The 20,886-nt window shown below is 39.5% G+C and overlaps 1 protein-coding gene across 4 annotated transcripts in view; it reads left to right on the top strand.

Moving 5' to 3' along the window:
* The first annotated feature begins 7,897 nt into the window (after nt 1–7,897).
* Nucleotides 7,898–20,886, top strand: part of RICTOR (RPTOR independent companion of MTOR complex 2) — an 85,388-nt gene continuing 72,399 nt past the window's right edge. For 2 of the 4 annotated variants that reach the window (XM_084880556.1, XM_084880555.1), the window contains exons 1-2: nt 7,898–8,001; nt 8,147–8,194. In XM_084880556.1, the coding sequence (XP_084736682.1) occupies nt 7,953–8,001; nt 8,147–8,194 (97 nt within the window). In that variant the 5' untranslated portion in view covers nt 7,898–7,952. Of the gene's footprint in view, nt 8,002–8,146; nt 8,195–15,678; nt 15,758–20,886 lie in introns of all 4 variants that reach the window. The other 2 variants (XM_084880558.1, XM_084880557.1) reach the window with 2 other exon arrangements.

The following is a 20,886-nucleotide window of genomic DNA, read 5'->3' as shown; positions in this document are numbered from 1 at the left end:
TCTGGCTGCCAGTTCCTACAGCACCCCAGGAATGGGTGCATCGGCCAGTCACTTGACAAGGATAGGACAGAAGTAAATTGCAGAAATAATGGTTCTCCTGTTAAGCAGGAAGAGTCATAAAATTGTATGAACCAAATCCTAAAGCTGGCCCTCTTCATGTCATAAGTAGAGAGAGTGCATTCTAAAATAATGACAGAGTGTAGTACAGTCCATATACGGACCAGTAACGGTCATTTATTATCAGTATCAAGTACTATGTGCTATGCATAATTGTGTGTGGTATACTTTCATACCACTGACAGTGCAACGTGTTTATTTACACCATCACTGCACCCACATGCATGTCTTGTATTACAAAGTTACAAGGACTACCACATCCATAGGCAATAAAATTTTTCCAGCTCTATTATAATCTTAGGGGATTATACGAAATGTCATTAAGCAGCATGCAAATGCATTTCTTTAATATTTCTCTCTGTTCTAATCTCTCTCTACTTTTCTTGGGACTCTAATTATAGATATTTTAGATTGTTTTATTTATTTTTTAACATGGATCACGAAGCTCTTTTTTCCCCCCAGTCTTTTTCTTCTCATATTTTTTCTATTGGTCTCTCTTCAAAGCCACTAATCTTTTTTTTTTTTTTTTTTTTTTAGTGTCCCATATGTTATCTTCTGATGGATTCTTACATTTTGATTTTGATATTGTATTTTTCATGTCTAGACTTTTCACTTGATTCTTTTCTTACCGCATACATTCCTCTATTCAGAGTCCCCATCTGTTCACTCATTATGTCCCACTTTCTTTTTAAATCTTCGAGTATATTTGTAAAATCCTGTCAATTCCAAAATCTGTGTTATACTGGGTCTGTTTTATTGACTATTTTTTCCTCATGCCATGCATCACATTTTCCTGATTTTTCACATGTAATATAATTGTATGTTGGATATCATGTGTTTGAGAGTTAGAGTATTGTTACTTTCTTTTTAATGAATTTTGTAGGATTTCTCCTTCCCCTTCCTCCCATTTGTTGGTTACTTTATTTGCAGATCATACTGACCCTGGTGAGACTTGGTTGTAGGTTTTGTTGGATGTGTCTATAGTAATCTTTATTTTGGGGGTAGTGCAGCTTTTCCCCTAAATGATTATCTTTATAGGGTATCCAGCAACCCTCTTCCTAAACAGTAGCCTTTGGGAGGTCTTAGCTGAATGTTCAGAGCGTTCACCATGGTTTCTGTACTTGTTGGTTGGAACTTTAATGTCTCTTAGCAATGTGCAACTTCTGGACTCTCCATGCAGTTCAGATCTCCCAGGAGCTGTTCTCTGCCGGGCCTCACAGTCTCATCCTGTGGTTACGCAGCTTAAAACTCAGCTAAATAATTGAGAGGATTCATGTACAGATTTCTGGAGCTGAGCTGCTACTCTGTCGGCTACCTCCTCACTAATATTCTCAAATGTCCAGTGCCTCCTATGTCTGATCTTCAGGCTTTTTGTTTGTTTGTTTTCCCTTCACCCAGTGAGACTAGTGTCATCTGTTTGATTGCCAGAGCTTGCGTTGCATTTTGAAAGATATCCTCAGGAAAAAGCCCGAGAGAATGTGGAGTTCACCTTGTTCATTTCTTTTCTCTCTAGGTCATAGTGCCATACCATCCATTGTCCAAAACCTAAACACAGTTATTCATATATTTTTATAGATTAATAATTGTCGATTGTGAGAAATCAAATCCAACACTTATTTTCCAACACGAATGAAAAGAGAAATTCTTCATTTAGAAAACAATTTCATGTTGAGCGCTTTTATATTCTATTTATTATCATCGATATCTGAGGTTTAGGAGATATAATTATATTTATTTTTATTTCTTATTATTATTCAGGATGACTTTTTTCTATGAGCTGATGATGTTTGAACCTGAGCTGTTATTTGTTGTCTTCATTGGTGAAGAGCCTAGGACTTCCCTCCAGAAAGGATTTGTAATTGCTACCACTAGGAACTAGGGGGCGCTACCACCCTGGGTCCCCTTTGGTCCACTCCTAGGACCCTGGGCTTAATGCAGAAGTCTCCCTTATGCTTTTCTGCCCCTCCTGGTCCTGGCCAGATCTCAGGTGTGCTGTTGACCATGGTCCTCTAGACCAGTGTTTTTCAACCTTTTTTGGGCAAAGGCACACTTGTTTCATGAAAAAAATCACGAGGCACACCACCATTAGAAAATGTTAAAAAATTTAACTCTGTGCCTATATTGACTATATATAAAGTAATTCTCTTGAATAGGAATCAAATAAACACAAAGAAAGTATTTTATAATTACTTTATTATGAAATATTAAGTAAACAAAATAGTGAAAAATTATAAAATTCTTGTCTTGTCTGCACCTACGGCACACCAGGCAACATCGTGCCGCGGAACAGCGGTTGAAAAACGCTGCTCTAGACAGCTCTGCTTTTCCTGTTTTCCATGTGCTCACTGTCCCTTAACTTTTAGTGACTTTTTTTGATGGAGGAGTTTGGGATGTTTCTTAACCAAGAAAATAAAAAAGATTTATTATATACATGGACAATAGAGCTGTCATTTGGTCAGTAGGTTAAATTGTCATGCATCATATAAGGTATCCTGAGGGAAGACTGGGAATTCTGTAGTTCAGAGGAGCTCAGAACACTGTCAGGAATCCTTCCCTCTTGGGCATGGGGCCATATATTGTGTCCAGGAAGTGGACTTAAGGGGTGTTTTATAGCCTCCTTCTCAAAACAGACACATGGATTAAATAGAACCTTGCAATAAAACTGCATGTATATAAAATAATGAAAACACAAGCACAAAGTTTTAAAATGTGAAAGATCACAAGCTTCTACCCCTGGAATTAGCACTTTATCAAAATCATTGCACACAAAAAAGCCACAATAATTTAATCAGATATAACAAGGTCAGCCAGATTTTGAAAAATTGAATTGTTCTTTGAGATGTTGGCTAATGATAAGATAAAGCTATATCATATAATTTTCTATATCTCTTTTCAGTGATGTTAAAAGCCATGCATAGTGAATCCATTACTTTGCAAAAAGAGACTTCTTTTTGGTAGCAGACAAAAAGGTACATGTCAGGGGACAATATAGTGGCATATCTCACTATGCTGAAAAGTCTGGGAGTAAAAACAAGAAAACAATTTGTTGACAAAACTAAAATGTAGCCCATTTGTCAACTAAGATGGAAACAGGAAAAGAAAAATAAAATAAGCAGATTTGAAGAAAAGGGTACTTGAACAAATAGGTATTCTAGAAGCTTTTCTGTACAGGTAGGTGAAAAATAGAGCTTCTACACTTGTCTCAGCTTACGATGTTTGCTAAATTCTGTTCAGTAACGAAATACACAAATAACTTATTTTCTTCTGTGCCGCCAAAGAGAGTATGTACCAAGGAATGTGCATTGTTATCAGAAAACAGCTTCTTAAATAAAAGTAGTATTTTATGAAAAATCGAGGAAGCAGTTGCTATATGTGAAATTTAAGAATTGGGGGGATTCACAGAAGAACGAAGATAGTGCCACATGTGATAGTTTTAAACAATAAAGACCTTTAAAATACAGTTTAATTTTGACACAGGTTGAAAAGAGAAGGGGAATGACTATGAAAATCTTCCATACTCTGTACATGTTTGATATTTATTTAGTGGCAAACTTTTTTCATGATGGCTGGTGGCATATTTTAAAAAATATTAATCTTTCCCTTCAAAGTAAATGTGATAACAATAACAAAGGAAGATATTACTTATAAAAAGGAATGTGCTACAGAGAGCATTTAGAAATAGATATTTGAATACATTACCACAATTTTGTGATTTTTTTTTTCTGAAACAAAAATATAAATGGAATGGCTCTATATTTACATATTTAAAAATCTTGGAAATATTTTTCTAAGCTGCTTAAAATTCTCTAGATTAAGAGTTTTAAAACAATTTGTTAAAATGTTTTAACATTATGCCTTCCAGTTGGCTATGAAAACAGATTGACATTAAAAAAGATAGACATTTATTAGCCAGATTACATAAAAAACCTTTGTATAACTGATGGATGGAATTGAAAAACGAGTGTTAATGACTTAGAAACTACAGTCAATAGAGTAGTTCTCCCATTCTTTATTTGTATTTTGTGGGGTTTCAGCTACTAAATCCCAACATCCAAATAAACTTTTCCTAAAATTAAACTTTTGAGTTTGCTGGATTGAAAAATATTTAACAAGTAATTTAAAAACTAATGAAATATATTTAGTTCCATTCCTTTTATTTGTCCCATTAGTAACATAGCATTAAAAATTATTTTCAACCATTTTTTTCATATTCATGTTTTACTTAATGAAAATGCAAACATAGATGCATTGGAGGATGTGGACAATTTTTTTAATAAGATGCACAAACAAACAACTTGGATAGGTCCATTACTTAACAAATCATTATAATCAAAGATACATAATTGTGATTTAGCATCCCCAACAAAATTTCTCTAAAATATTTTTCTTAAAAAAAGACACAAGTAAAAATTTATTTTAGGACAATAAAAGTGGGGAAAAGAAAGACATTTCAAAATCACTCAACATTCTACCAACCAAAGAAAATCACTTGAAATTTTAGTGCAAAGCCTTCCGGATTTTATTTGATACGTATATGTATCTTCTTAACCAAACATAGGCTTTCCTTCATTTACTACTGTTTCTATAGGGCCTTTATACCTTACGTAATTTAAAACTAAAATTTAAAGGGGATTTTGTGACAGATGGAAAATTTAAGGAACAACCATGGCAGGCTCCTTCCTGTTGTGGCCAAGGCTGGATCTTTATCAACAACCCTGCCCATTGCCTGTCATTTTAATGGCCTTTATATGGATGTTAAATGTGTGGTTTAACTCTTGGAGAGAAAGCACCCAAAAAGGGACCGATCAAAGGTGGCTTTTGACTTGCTTTATCTTCAGCTGGCCTGTGTAAGAGGGCAGATATAATAAAGGGAACTAAGATCTTGGGGAGACTTTGTTTCTGTTCAGTGTTACCACTTTATCTGAAGCCAATAAAACTTGGTTTATAAACCAGAATTATTGGCTGTGTGCATTGGGACAGAAAATAGAACCCAGGGAGTGACTATCAATGGAGTCATTATATCTTCTGAATCAAGCAGTTATCTCTCCGAGGTGTGGTCCTGGGGCCTAATCTCATATAACATTTTTTATCAATGACTAATACTATGAGAAAAAGCATTCATTCACACAGCAAATGAAACCTAGCTGGGAAATGAAAACGAAGAAGAGGAAGTCACATTCTCAATGACCAGAGTAGAATGAAAATGACCCAGAAAATTGGAGAAGTAGTAAGAAGTAAACAAAATGAGTAAGACACAGGAGTGGGCAAAAATGAAAAAGGAAGAAAAACAAGTTTCAAAAAGAGGAATGGCTAGAAATTGGCAAGCATGGAGGATAACTTAGAGATTTTTTTTAAAGAAATAACAAGCAGACCAGGGTCAATAATGTAGTGCTGTTGTTTAAAAAGCAAACACAACATTGTGAAGTGTATTCCTTACTAACATTTCCCTAAACTCCTGCTTCTTAGAGTGTCATTTGCAAACACTAAGTACTTGTTTTGTTTGTTTGTTTGTTTGCCCAGAAATGCCATTCATTTTAAAAACAATTGTGGAGAACACAGCCATTCAAGTGACTGAAATAGTATTATAATAGAGGAAAACCTAGTTTCAGTGTAAGATTGGAGAGGAATAATTTTCTTTTCTTCTGCAAGAGTACTTGAATTATGATCTTTAAACAGGAGCATACACGTTATAATGATGAAAGGCTGTTAAATTCGGGCTCTTCTACACCCTACGTAATGTAAAATTGGATTACTCGACTTTTAGGAAAGACTGAAAGAGAAAAGAAAGTTAAATTGTATTAGGAAGAAGTTCACTTAGAATAGATAGAGATAAGAAAGTCAGTTTGAAAATGGGAACAATTCAAAGAATCTGGTAGGATTTCCATTGATTTCAACTCTTCTAAAATGGTGAAATGTGGTGATACAAGGAGGGTTGAAACACATTTTTAGCCAGACCACAAGTTTTGTGATTTTTGCCTTAGAACCTAACTAGAACAAATCATTTGCACCAAGACTTAAATGCTGAGAGAGAGAGAGAGAGAGAGAGAGAGAGAGAGAGAGAGAGAGAGAGAGCCAGAGAGCAAGTTTGTTGTGATTAAAATTATTCCTGGTGATGTCAGGGGATATTTTTAAAAAATACTCTGATTTTGTTGCATCCTTGAATGCAAGTGCAGTATCAGTGTCAGATATCTGATGCATATGTAATAAGAAAAGAGCTGAAGCCTACAGAGGGGAGTATCGGCAGGAAACAGGGCTCCTAGGTTATTTTCCTGATACTTTACTCCATACTGCTTTCCTTTTTCTTTTTAAAGCTTTCCATGCACAATGGACATCTATTAATTATAGGACATTGTAAAATCACAGACCACCAAACAAGAACAAAAACTATATATATGTAGTTCCACCCCTACTAAGGGGGAAAAGTCATTTAACCTTTTCATGTGTATCTTCTGAGATTTTTTAAATATTTTATAAAGCACACTTTTAACTTGGTATGTATTTTAAACGTTTATAAAAATGGGAATTTCATAATCTCTCTCTTGACTTAGCATCACCACCCCTACCTTTGCTCAGGTGAGTGTTTCCAATTGTTCACTGTCATTAACGACTGCAATTAGTATCTCCAATATTGGCATGCGTTTTTTAAGCAAGAAGGGGGTTGGAACAAAGCAATCCGGGCACTTACTCCACCAGCGGGTCATCTATTGAACATGGACTTGTGCCGGGGCTCGGCATGAACTGGACGCTGGCACAGAGAGGTGGTGAAGGCAAACTTTCCGCTGCCAGTTACCTTTCCGTCTCAGGAGTCAAGCAAGACAAGGGTTGAAGACTAGGAGGCAACCACAAGCTCAGCCTTTCTTTAAAGTGAATCTAGTTGAAATAAGAACGTTGCTGGGCCAGGGGCCAGGTGCGTGTGCATGAATGAGCTAACGCGGTCTCCAGAATGAAACTCTCCCGCGTTAGCAATTGTTGAGCTCACACATTAAAAAATATGCATCCACCACAGCTATGTTAGCTCTGATCCAGCAGCTGCCCCTGCAGAACACCCGGACGCGGCCCTCTGAGGCTCTCTGTTCCCGCGGAGAGGAAACCCCTGCCCGGCCTCCGGGCATCCGCGGGGGGACCCCGGGCCCCCATCCCCGCCCGGCCGCCCACCCCGCGCTGCAGCCCAGCGGCCCCGCCCCGCCCGCTTCCCCGGGTGCGAGCTCCCGCCGCGCGTGGCTTGGCACATCGAAGCCTGGCTGCTCTGCACGGCGGCCGCGGCGAGGGTGGAAAACAAACTTTGTTCCGTGTTCACCGGGTTGGAGCAGGGGGACTTTCGGAAGGGAAATGATGAATTGCGCGCAGCCTTTTGTTTTTGTTTTGAATAAAAATCATTTTAATGGATGGATAAAGGGGTGGTGGTGGCGGCGGGTGGGTGGATCGTCCGTCCCATGCCAGCGCTTTGCAAGCCAGCGGGAGGGTGGCGCAGGACGGATCAGCAGGTGGCCCCCTCCCAGCCCGCCGGGCGCTGACCGCGGCTCCCGGGGCGGCCGGAGGGGAAGCATCCCTGGGATTCCCCGCGTGGGAAGCGCCTCCTCCCCGCAGACCTGCACCCGGGGGGCCGGGCGCGTCTCCGCCACGTCCGGCTGCCGGAGGGGAGGATGCACGAACCGCCGGCCGCATGCAGACCCCGAATGGGCGCGGAGACCGCGGACGCCCGCCGCCGCGGAGGGGCGGGGCCGAGGCCGCGAGGGGCGGGGCCGAGGCCGCGAGGGGCGGCGCGGCGCGCGGGAGGGGACGGGTTCTCGCGCGATTGGGCGAGGTTTCCGGTGTTGTGACTGAAACCCGTCAATATGGCGGCGATCGGCCGCGGCCGCTCGCTGAAGAACCTCCGAATACGAGGTAAGCCCGCGGCTGCCCCGACTCCCGCCGCCCCCCGGCCCCTGCCCGGCCCCCCGGCCCCGGGGCGAGCGGGGCGCGGGCGGGGCGGGGCGGCCGCCGCCGGCCTGCCCGCGGGTGCTAACCGGGCTGTGTGTGTTTCGCGCAGGGCGGAATGACAGCGGCGAGGAGAACGTCCCGTTGGACCTGACCCGAGGTAACGCGGCCGGCGCGGGCCGGGGCGAGGTGCGGGCGGGGGCGGGGGTGCGGGCGGGGAGAGGGTGCGGCCGGGGGCCGGGGCCGGGGCCGGGGCCGGGGGCCGGACCGGGGCGGACCGCGCGGGAGCGGCGGGTGCGGGAGCCCAGCCCGGGGCCGCCTCCCGGACCCATCCCCCTTCCCGGGGCGCCCGCTCCCCTCGCCCCGGGCTCCGGGGCCTGGGCGCTGCGGGCGCCGGGGACACCCGCGCGGGACTCGGCGCCGCCGGCCGCCTCCTCGGGGCCCCCGCGGTCCCGGCGCCCCGGACGGCGGGCGGGCGGGCGGCGGAGGCTGTTGCTGAGGCTGCGGGAGGATGTCGGAGGGGAGAGCGACCACATCCTGCCTTCCCGGCCCCCGAGCAGAAGCGGGACCTGCCGGTCCTCGCTGCCCGCCCGCCCGCCCGCCCGCCGGGGACCTCCTCGCCCACCGCCCCGGGGAGCCGCGCGGCGGCCACCGGCTGGAGAACCGGGCGATCGCCGATCGGCGCCGGAGGAGCGCCCCTCCTGCTGCCCGGCCTCCCGCCTCCCGCCGCCCCGGCCCGGCCCCGGCCCCGGCCGCAGGTTCATTGTTTACCTTCGGCGGCCGCGGGTTTGTTTACCCCTCGGCGCTGCGGGAGCGCGGCCGGCGCTTTCAAAGCCCCGGTCCCGGCCTCCGGCCGCGGCGCGGCTCCCGGCCCCGGCGCGGGGCTGTGGCCGCGGGTGTGCAGGGTGTTCTTTTCTGCTCTCCGCCACCGTAAACAGGATTTGGTCTCCTCATTAAGAAGTTCTCTCCTTTCACACCGGCCGCAGCAGCGTTCTTAGAGTGCAGCCCGGCTCAGCTGCAGAGTCAGTTTCTTTTTTGAGATCTGAAAAACACCCTTGGAAGTTAAACACACACACACACACACACACACACACACAGACACACACACACACACAAACAGTCGTAAACATTCTGGGTAAAATTTAAAAAAACAACCTGAACCTGCGTGGTATGGACATGCTGTTATCCACGGTATTAGACGTGGGCTCATGGTTGAGGCTGTTGAAAGCACAGCTCGTTTCTAATTCGTTTTTGCATAGCGTAATGTAAGATTGCTGTTTTATAAACCGAGAGGCTATTTTTTAAGTTAGCCACCAGGGTACATTTTTGTAACTTTTTTATTCTGGAAGTTCAGGGACTTCATATATGTGGGGAAAGATTTTTTTTTAGTCAATTTCCTAGCAAAATAAGCAAAATTCCCACAGGGCTCAAAAATTAGCATTTAGTTCTGTAACAGATGTAGTTTATTAGTGATTTAGATAAATCACTGATTTGTATGCTTTAGATAGAGGTGAAAAGGTCATTTATTAGACTTTGTGTCTTGAAATCCTGCTTGGATGTGGTGCTAGAAACAAGTTACAGTTGTGCTTTAATTGAGTTTGCGGAGTTCCCGTGTAGTGGTTTCTCTGGCAGGTGTCAGAATTTGGGGTTGTAAAAGAGCTGTGTGCAACACAAATTTGGTTTGATACCTTTGGTTTACTTCAGTTTTACTCAGATAAACAGATAACGCAGTACATTTACTATTTCAAATACTATTATTTTCTGAACATTTAGTAAACACTTATGTTCATTGGGGTTTCTAGGTAATTCAATAAGTGCAAAAATGCTATTTCTGCTCGCTCTGACAAAATGTACGTCACTTTGTAAAGAAATATACACAGCCTATTGAAACTGATTGCAAAAACAATATACAGCTAACAGTGAGAGATTATATGAGAACTGTATTCCTGAATCCTAAGAAAGTTTAGAATAAAAAAAAAGTAATCTGAGATTCATTATATAGTGACACTATTGTTTAAGAAATTGCTATTCTGAGAAACATTTCATTGTTAACCAGAAGGCTTGTGGATCTAACATGAAGAAAGGTTATGAGGAATTACAATTTGGTAATATTTTGAGAATATTACCAGAACTGTGGGACACTGGATTGCAGCTGAAGGGCAGCTGTTTGTGGTTGGATTACAGTATGTTTAAAATTTAGGTAACCAAAAGATATCTGTTTATAATGGTGAGGCAATGTTTGCTCTCATTCTGATTTTTTTAATGTAACCTTTGAGAAAGTCATTGTGTGGCTATCTAACAAAATTCATTATAACATAAAGGTCATGGTCATTGTAATTCCTTTAGGAAAAGAGAGCAGACTGTACAGTCAGATAGTTCTGGGTTGTAATCTCAGTTGTGATACTTAATAGTTAGGTGATTTGGGACAAGTTATTTGACCTTACTTAACTCTTGGTTTCTTCATCTCAAAAAAATAATAATAATAATAATAATTTCAAAGAGTTATTAGAATGTGAGAAGTAAAAGACTAGTGCTTAATTAGAGTACTCAGCACAGGACCTGATACTTTGTGAGTAATGTTAACTAAATGTTAGTTGCCCTCCTATCAAAATTATTCATACACATTTAAAATATTTAAAATGATTGTTTTGAATATTACAAACTTGCTTATAAGGAATTAGAGTAATGAAGTTCTCTCTCTCTCTTTTTTAATATATTTTATTAATTTTTTACAGAGAGGAAGAGAGAGAGATAGAGAGCTAGAAACGTCAATGAGAGAGAAACGTCAACCAGCTGCCTCTTGCACACCCCATTACCAGGGATGTGCCCGCAACCAATGTACATGCCCTTGACCAGAATTGAACCTGGGACCTTTCAGTCTGCAGACCGACGCTCTATCTGAGCCAAACCGGTTTCGGCGTCTTTTAAAAAAAATATATTTATGTTGATTTCAGAGAGGAAAGGAGAGGGAGAAAGAGATAGAAACATCAATGATGAGAATCACTGGTTCTCCTGCACCCCCCCCATCCCCCACACTGCACTTGCCTCCTGCACCCCCCACACTGGGGATGGAGCCTGCAACCCAGGCATATGCCCTGCCCAGGAATCAAACCATGACCTCCTGGTTCATAGGTAAGACACTCAACAATTGAGCCATGCCAGATGAGCCTTTTTTTTCCGAGTCATTAAATTGGATATAAATGGAGTAGAGTTCTTGAATATAACAACTATAAAAAAGTAATGTGAAATTACCAGTAATTTAGGTATAAATTAAGAGCAGTCTATTAATGAACTTAAGGTAAAATATGATATTTAATTTATAGAACCTTAGAATTTTTCTCCTTGACTCCAGAAAATTTTTTAGTAATATATATATATATATATATATTTTTTTTTTTTTGGCTAGTCTTTCAAGCTTCTTGAGGCATTGGAGAGTTTTAAGATTCTGTTGAAAGATGTTGATGGATTAATTTCATCCTAGTTTAGGAATTTCATTGTATGGGCAATTTACTGGTTAATTGTTGCTTTCAGTTTGTCTGGACAACTACCCTATTTAATTTGTGAAAATCCCTGTTATTTGCTATTGATATCATTAAATAGTCATGCCAAATGATTTACATGTCAAAATCTATTTTGAAACCCATATACTTCCCTTAGCTACTTCTATTGCAAGTATAGTGCATTTTTTGTCATTGCAGTTGTGCATCTCTTCCTGGTACTAAAAAGACAGTATTTTTCCTGTGTAAGCCCTTCCTAGTATAATTTAATTATCATATTCACAGGGAATTCTGAGGACATGGGCACACTTATATTCAAATGTAATTATGAGAATATAATTTATTTTAAAGTATTAAGGTTTTTTTGTTTATTCAACTCTTACTTTCCCATTAGTAAAAATTTAAAAAAAAATTATTTTAGCTGTTTAAAACTTAAAAAAGTAGTAAGGTTTTTTGAATGATGCTTTGAGCAATCACTTTTTGTTTTCTAATTTCTAGTTAAGCTTACTCATGTTATTTACTCACTTCAGTTAGACAAAACAGATATTGACTGGATGCTTATTATATACTAAATGCTGAATTAAGTGCCAGAGGAATAAAGATGAGGAAGATGGTCCTCCCTTTTTCGGAGTTTACTGGAACAGACATGAAGAAGTGTTTACAATATGGAACAATAAATGAAGTGATCAAACTGTTTCAGGAACAGAAGTAGCCCAGAGGAGAGAATGATTAACGATCTGGTTGGTAGGGGATCAGAGAAGGCTTCACAGAGGGGTTGGCTTGTGAGAACAGTCGTGGACAGAGTGGAAGGAAGCATGGGCTCTCCACCTTGGGAAAGTCAAGTGGGAAATCTAGGAAGAGGAGCTGCCTAGGAGACCACTGTTACCATCTGAGAGGTGATGGGGGGCTGAACTAGGACGTCGGAGACATAAATGAAGTGGAATATATATTGGAATGGAGAATCGCCTAATTTATTCTTCAGGCTCCAGATCGACTTTGTAATCCTCCTACTCTGTGCAGAGAACTTTTACTTCTTTGTTACGAAGGTAGAAGCTGTCTGATACGTGTTCCCTTGTCTTCCCTTTATGTTTCATTTCACCCATAGTTCTGTTTCTCTGAGTCAGAAGAAAGCATCTCTACTTTATGCTTCTAATAATGTTTAATATTCTCTATATACTAAGATTTCTTGCTTCTTTATGTCTGCCTTCCTATTGGCTTAGTTTTCTCCTGTTCAGCAACATTTTTGTATCTTTCACATGGGTCAGGTACTACACTGGGTATGGGATGATGTTGAGAGATGTGAAAGATAAAGACACAGGTTACAAAACAGTTACTGTGGGCTCTACAGACAGAATAGTTTATCCTCACTCCATAGCTTTCTTTTTTAAATATATTTTATAGATTTTTTTACAGAGAGGAAGAGAGAGGAATAGAGAGTTAGAAACATCGATGAGAGAGAATCAACAATCAGCTGCCTCTTGCACACCCCCTACTGGGGATGTGCCTGCAACCAAGGTACATGCCCTTGACCGGAATCGAACCCGGCACCTTTCAGTCTGCTGGCTGAAGCTCTATCCACTGAGCCAAACTGGTTTCAGCCATAGCTTTCTTTCTTAACCACTGTAGTCTTGCTCTACCCCTATAATGAAAATAGTGTCTTAATAAAATTAATTGGCATTTTTAAGTTCCCCAATCTATTTTTAAAAAATATATATATTTTATTGATTTTTTACAGAGAGGAGGAGAGAGGGATAGAGAGCTAGAAACGTCGATGAGAGAGAAACATCGACCAGCTGCCTCTTGCACACCCCCTACCCGGGATGTGCCCGCAACCAATGTACATGCCCTTGACCGGAATCAAACCCGGGACCTTTCAGTCCGCAGACCGACGCTCTACCACTGAGCCAAACCGGTTTTGGCATTAAGTTCCCCAATCTATTAGTAGTAGTACTATATTAAATAATTTATCTCACTTAATCTTCAACAGCCTTTTGAAGTACTCTTATTATTCCTAATTTACAGTTGATAGGGGTTTTGAACTCAGGTAATTCAGCCCGGGTCACAGGGCTAGTGACTAAATGTATCATGCACTGTAGCAACTATATTTTCCTTGCTTGACTTTTTGTAAAATATTCTCTTGATTATTTTCTTACCTTTTATGCTGTTGCTTCTCTTTACTGGCTGATCTTCCAACTTTTCAAGCAAGCCAGCCCTAAGGTTCCTCTCTTTCTGGTCTTTTTCTCTCTACTATTGGTGCTGCTTCCCTGAGCAGCCTTTTCACTCATGACTTCAAAATTCCATAAATTGAGATCTTGTGATAACCACATTTTTATTCAGACTTTTTCTTCTAAGCTTGCAAAACATTATCATCTGTGTGGAGTAACCATCCTAGAGTCCTGATGTGGGAAACGTTGCACCCGAGAGCATGCCTCTTTTCATTTTCTAGGTACCACCACCACTCTCTGTTATTCAAGCTAGAGGCCTAGTGTTCTTCCTCTGTGTTCAGGTGGGAAGTTCCTCCAGTTTGCCTCTGAGCTATCGACTGAATTCAATCTCCTATTCCTTTATCGTTGATCTAGTTCCCATCCTCATTATTTCATTTGGATGATAGTAAAAATCATCTTTCTTTCACCTGTTTTAACTACTGTGCTGTACAATTGCCAGGATTATGTCCCTGAAATCTAGATCCGATTCCCTTAAATAACAAAACAAAACACATACACACAATCTCCCATTTAAACTTCTCAGGCCTATTTTTACTCAGAGTAGAATCCAAATTTCTTAGCGTGGCATTGAAGGCCTTTGATGATTTATTTCAAAATGTTCTTTTGTACTGTCTTAACCATACTATTCTCTACTACCTCTCTGCATAGTTGCACTTAAGGAATACACTCCCTCCCTTCCCTATACACAGGGATTGGGGAGATTTGCTAGTAGCACCCCCCTCTCCTTTCCTCACTTTTCCTATTGAAGATTCTGTTATGCCCTAGTTGAGGATCATTGCGTTAGTCAAAGAGGACTTAATCTTTGCACATGACATGCAGTTTCTATTTACTTGAGCTTGCATAGGTTGTTTCCTTTGCCTAGAAGTCCATTTGCAGCACTATTTATCAAACTCCTAGGTTAAGGTCTAGGTCACATGCCACTTCTGGAAATCCTTACTAGCCATCCCAGTGGGAATTTATGCTTCCTCCTTTACTCTTCCATATCTCTGATTGTTCCTTTCTAAATATCACTTACCATTGTCTTATTTAAAGTTCTTTGTCCAGTTCTTTTTCTTTCACTGGATATCACACTTCTTCCCCGGCATCTATCATATGATAATAACTGAAGCATTAATTAAATGGAAGAATGGAGAGTAAAGGAGCAGGAGTAGCATGTATTGTATTGAAGAGATCAGATGTGAAAGGGCATTTTAAGTTTGCAATCCTAAGGGACAGTGAAATTGATGGTGCCATGAAATGGAGAAATCATTTTGGGAGGGATGATAATGAGTCCCTTGCTCTTGGATTTAAGGTGATTGACTCTATCAGAGATGTGTGAGAGGTAGCAGCAGATACTGAAATGGAAGTTTTAGTAGTATTGATAGTTCTGAACTTGTGATCTGGTTGTTCCCTACATAAGGCTTTGAGTATGGGAACAAGGTAAATGGAGAAAGAGCTGAGCATTCGAGTGTTAGAGGATAAATTGATGAAAGTGTAATACCCCCTGGTGGACGGGTCAGTACGAAGAAAGGGTTCAACAGAAGAGAAGAAAATTAGCAAGTTCTCTGAAGCCAAGAGGAGGATTTTGGGTTTCAGGGAAAGAGAGACTAGCATTGCAGTTGGGGTTAGGAGAACGGAGTTAGGCTCTCCTTAATCTGAGGGTGACTTTGAGTTGCTTACTTAACCTCTCAGGTATCAGTTTCCTAACCTCTGAAATGCATACCACTTTACATTTGTAGCACTTTTGCTTTCTGTCTTTGTGATTCTCAGATATCACTTTGTTTCTGGGATATTGAAAAGTTAAAGAGAAAGCATTCATAGCCCTGTTAAGTCACTGTGAGGGGTATTCCTATGAAAGTAATGAGTAGTAGTATATGTAGGAGTGATGCTATTTCATAGCGCTTTAAATGTAAATTATAGTCAACTCTCAATTTCCTTTTAAGTGATCATCTGCAGTGACTTGCTGCCTCCTCCTCCCAGGTCTCAGGCTACTGAAAATAGGGCTGTGAAAAGCACTGTGGGGTGAGTGAATGGTTTGCATGCCTGTGTATCTGTACCACTGACTATCACCAAGCTACATACAGTCCACTCTCAGTTACCTGCACATAATAAAAAGTTGGTGGAATAAATGGTGGAAGAGTGCTAAATGTATATTCTAAACAGCATTACTTATATGTGCCTTGGGAATCTTTTATATTCTTTACTCTCCTACCGTAAATTGATAAATTTTTTATTTGAATTAATAACATCAACTTTTATTTATTAAACAAATACTATTAAATAGTGGAAATAAACAGGCTGAAATATTTGTTAGGTAAACTACATATGAATAATTGAGAGTTGGCTGTGCTTTTTGGGTCATCCATTGTTTTGTATTACCTGTGCTTTTTTGTTAATGTGGCCAGGTTAAAGCTAAATAGCTACTTTAAATTTATATCTGTATGATGAATGTACTTATAAAATTATGCAGATGCCAAACTAAATTGAAAATAATTATTCAAAACTAGCCAAATATAATATTCATACTTTCAAAGTCATAGGGTTGAAAGAAAACCCAAGCCAAAGTACATTCTTGAAATTCCTTTTACAAAGTCATGTAGTCAGAAGATTGCATAAACTGAACAATGTACTTGGTAACAATGCCTTTTATATAAAATATAATAAAATATATTTTATAAAATATAAAATATCTAACAACATTTTTAAAGAGTCAGAAGAAATATAGAAAGGAGTTTTAACTTAATTACTTGAATTATAAAGAATCTGATTCCTTTAATACTTTTTTTTACCCTAATATGTTAAAGAATTTGGATTTGGATTGGTTTGTTAATGTCAGTCAACATCTTTTATATATATATATATATATATATATATATATATATTTTTTTTTTTATTTTATTTTATTTTTATTGATTTTTTTACAGAGAGGAAGGGAGAGGGATAGAGAATTAGAAACATGGATGAGAGAGAAACATCGATCAGTTGCCTCTTGCACACCCCCTACTGGGGATGTGCCCGCAACCAAGGTACATTTCCTTGACTGGAATCGAACCTGGGACCTTTCAGTGCGCAGGCCGACGCTCTATCCACTGAGCCAAACCGCTTTCGGCCAGTCAACATATTTTTGATGAATATATTATACTAGAGGCCTAATGCACGAAATTCCTTCAAGGGGCTCAGCCCCACCCTGGCGCTGTAGCTGCCTCAGGCCTCACAGCCCCACTTTGTCCGGAAGGACATCTGGTCTAATTAGCATATTATGCTTTTATTATTATAGATTATTATAGATAATTAGGTTAGTAACTGTTATTGTAAATCAGGAAGGCATAATTTTTGGCATTAAGGAGTTTATATTATAGTTGGGATATTCCTGAATCAGGGCATAGTTTAAGACAGCAGTATATGAAGCACCTGTCAATTATCTTTATAAAGGGATCAAAAGCTGGAGAAATTTAGACAAAAATGGGAGATAGGTAAGGAATGATCTAGACTAGAGTGAAGGCCTCATAGAAGGTTGATATCTGTAAGACCTGTGCATAAAAGGTCTTGAATAGTGAGAGTTCTGGAACATGTTTAAAAAGTCATATAGCTTAATTTGTGAACTAACATATTCTGGCATATTCAGTATTTGAAGAAAAGATGTTGAGAAAATGTTGATGAGTTTTGCATGTAAATCTCTTAACTACTGAAGACTGATTATGTTTTAAACTAGAGTCTTTTTGATCTTTGAAGGTAATGCTGGACTGAGAGGTTTTAGGCATATTGTGCAGTAATTGTGTGCTTTTGATTATGATTATATAAATGCTTGGCTGCGTTCCAAAACCAAGCATAAATGATTTTTTTCTTCCATTGTTTTGTAGTATATGTGTCTCCTCTACTTTCATTAATACTGCATGCTCTAAAGGCTCTGCATTTGTTACCAAACTTATTTCTAGACTAGAGGCCCACTGCATGAATTTGTGTATGGGTGGGGCCAACCAGGGGGTGGGGCTGCGGGAGATTGGGGTGTTGTTCTGGTGGTTCTGGTGGCTTGGCTTTTATATACATGTGTGCAGAGACTACAAGTGGGATGCTTTTGTTATTTTTACACTAAAATTATTGTGTTTTTAATCTCAAAATTCAAACATGTGACCTGACAGTGTTATAAAATATTTTAATTTAAGATTATCTTGAGTAAACATGGAATATTTCATTGCCAAATCTAGACACCTTACCCAGCCCTTTAGTTATTTGGATAAAAGATAAACAGTGTTTGGGAAGTTATTGCTCTCTTAAAGTAGCAAAGTGAGGGTTGAATTGCTACTTGCAGGGATTTAGTAAACTAGTTCACAGTCCAATATATTTCTTATAAAAAATAGAGTGAAAAGCCTCAGAAACCAGTAAAGATGATTTTCAAGTAATTTACTTTTAATGACTAAGAAGAAATAGCTTGCCAGATAAAAGTATATTTAAGTGTTTTTAGATGTATGCACATAATATTTTTATCAGTAGTTTCTGACTCTGAGAAATCACATCTTAAAATAACATTGCTAAATTATATATTTCCATGCTTAATGTTCATCCCTCATATACTAGAAGTTGTAATTGCCCCGTTTTCTATTCATAATTCTGTATAATGCATTCCCTCACCTTCACCACTCCACCATCACCACCAATCCTCTCCCCTAAGGGGGAAAAAAAAGAAAGAGAAAGAAACTGAGAGGAATTGAGTTACCAAAAAAAGTGAGAAGACTCCAGTGGTTGGAGGTAGGTGAGCTGTAAACTAACGTTTCGCTACATGGCAGTTTCTGTGTGTGGCCAGGTGGCAAGTGGAATAATGTGACTTTTTCTTTAGCACAGGTAGATAAGTTTTTAATCATATACAAATAACTATTTCCTACTTTGTTTATTTAAAATGATGTGGTTTTATATTATTACTTAGGTTGTAATTTCTAGTGCTATTTTTGAATGGCATGCTTAATGTGGTACAGAGCAGGTCAGACTTCATGTGTAATCTGTATAATAAAAGCCTAAGCGACCGTTAAGGTGGAACAACCAGAACGATCGGTCATCATGCACACTGACCACTGGGGAGCAGACGCTCAACGCAGGAGCTGTCCCCGGTGGTCAGTGCACTGTCACGGGGAGCACCGTGCAGCCGGAAGCTGGGCTCATGGCTGGAGAGCGCAGCAGCAGCAGCAGCAGGAGCTTCTCACACCTCTGCACAGCGCCAAAGAGCAGCCAGCTGGGCGGTAAGGTGCAGGCAGGCAGGTGGTAGGGAGCAAGAGGGCGCAGGCTGGCTGAGGGACCCCCCTCCCCTCCAGTGCATGAATTTTGTGCACTGGGCCTCTAGTATAAGAATAATTTTTAACCTAAGATTTTATAACTTTAATGAGTTAGATTTTATATTGGCATAGTTTAAAAATGTTTAAATCACTTTGTATATTTTAAAAACCTTAAAATAGTCTTTTTTTCCCTTGGGGAGTATTTAGTATGTGTTCATGTATCAACATTGTTTTGAATACATAAACATATATTATTGTTTTACTTAACAAAATAAGAGAAATATTAAAAGATGCTGGATATTTTTCAAAAGGAAATAAAAAGATTAAGACATTTGGATAAATTGTTGCAGTTGTCTTTTGGTTTTTTCTAATAGGTTTTTACTTTTTTGTTTATTTTAAAAGCTTAGACTTTATTTTTGAGTCCTAGGAAAACTTTTTTACTTACTTCAATAATTATGTCTATGCTGTAAAGTACCATAGAAAAGTGTAGTTGTTTTAAGACAAGTAATTACATGCCACTACACATTCACCTGGGGTAATTGAACATGAGTGTATTGGGAAACATAAGTGTGTCTGTAAATATTATGCCTATTTTTAAGCATATTTGGAAGCTAATTTAGAAATTATTTTATTAGTACTCTTATTCAAAACAGGAATGTTCTCCATAGTATCTGGCATGTCATTCATTATTCAGACCTTTCAGTGATAAGTATCTTATTCAAAATGGTTTGTTTCTTTCTTGAATAGCTATGCTTGTTAATAAAACTCATATCAAGTTAACCAAAAATTTAATGAAAGAATAATTTTTCAGTAATTGGTTCTAGTTCTTCCCTTTGAAACAGTTCTTTTATTCTTTTATTTTAGAAGTGTTTACAAATAAAAAGTAGAACTGAGGGGAAATAGAGTTGCAGTAGGTGTAATCTGTACACTGCTGTATGCGATAAAGGACAGACTCTTACCCTTTACTCTCATTTTATTGGCCGATCACCAAGTATTCATTGAGAACCACCAGTGTGTCTGGTATTTTTCTAGTTTATATGGTTTTTTATTACAAAAGCAGCAGATACCATATTTTGACCCTTATTATATGTTGGGTACTGAGTTAAAAACATTACTTAAATTACCTAATTTAATTTTCCTGTATACCAAGGAAAAAATATTAATGTCCCTATGAAGGAAATGGGCCCCAGAGGCAGCCTAACTAGCCCAGGTCACTTGGCAGTAAGAAAGAGGGGTAGAATTCAGATCCTGTTTATTGTTTTTGATTCTAAATCTCATGTACTTAATCCTTTACAGTCTTTCTTAAAATGAAGTTAGGTCGCCCATGATGCTGGAATAATTAGTAATTAAATGAGTATTCTATATATTGTAGGACTTTATTTGCAGTACTCAGGAAGTAAGTTACTGGCTGAGCTATGAAGTAGACCTTTTAAACATTTTGAATACAGTTATTTCTAGAACTATTACATATTTCTTTAAGAAGAAAATATCAATTATATTTTAACTTTTTGGCTAGGGTCATCATTATTTATTATTTATTAATAATTTATGTAACTTTGGATTGCTCTTTTTAATCTTACGTGCTATTACATTGTTCTCAGCTATCATTTACATTGCAATTATTGTTTCTATATTTAGCAGTCTTTTAATTCTTTATTTTTTTTACTTTTACTGTGTTATAAAATGAAAGCTATATACCTGGCCTTGTTCATCTGAATGAAAAATAAAGAGAAATAGGTTGTCATTATAAGGACTTAAGAGCTGGGGAGTGCTACTGTAAATAATATATACGACCTGTTGTGAATAAAATTGGTGATGACACACAGTTTCAGTTTTTATTGCCATCTCTTGGAGTGCTTGTTTTTACATCCTGGCTGTTTTTCAGAT

Source organism: Pipistrellus hanaki (genome assembly GCF_964339955.1).
Source record: "Pipistrellus hanaki genome assembly, chromosome: 4".
Classification (NCBI taxonomy): Eukaryota; Metazoa; Chordata; class Mammalia; order Chiroptera; family Vespertilionidae; genus Pipistrellus; species Pipistrellus hanaki.
The sequence above is the reverse complement of the archived record's forward strand: the minus strand, read 5'-3'. Positions and strand labels throughout refer to the sequence as shown.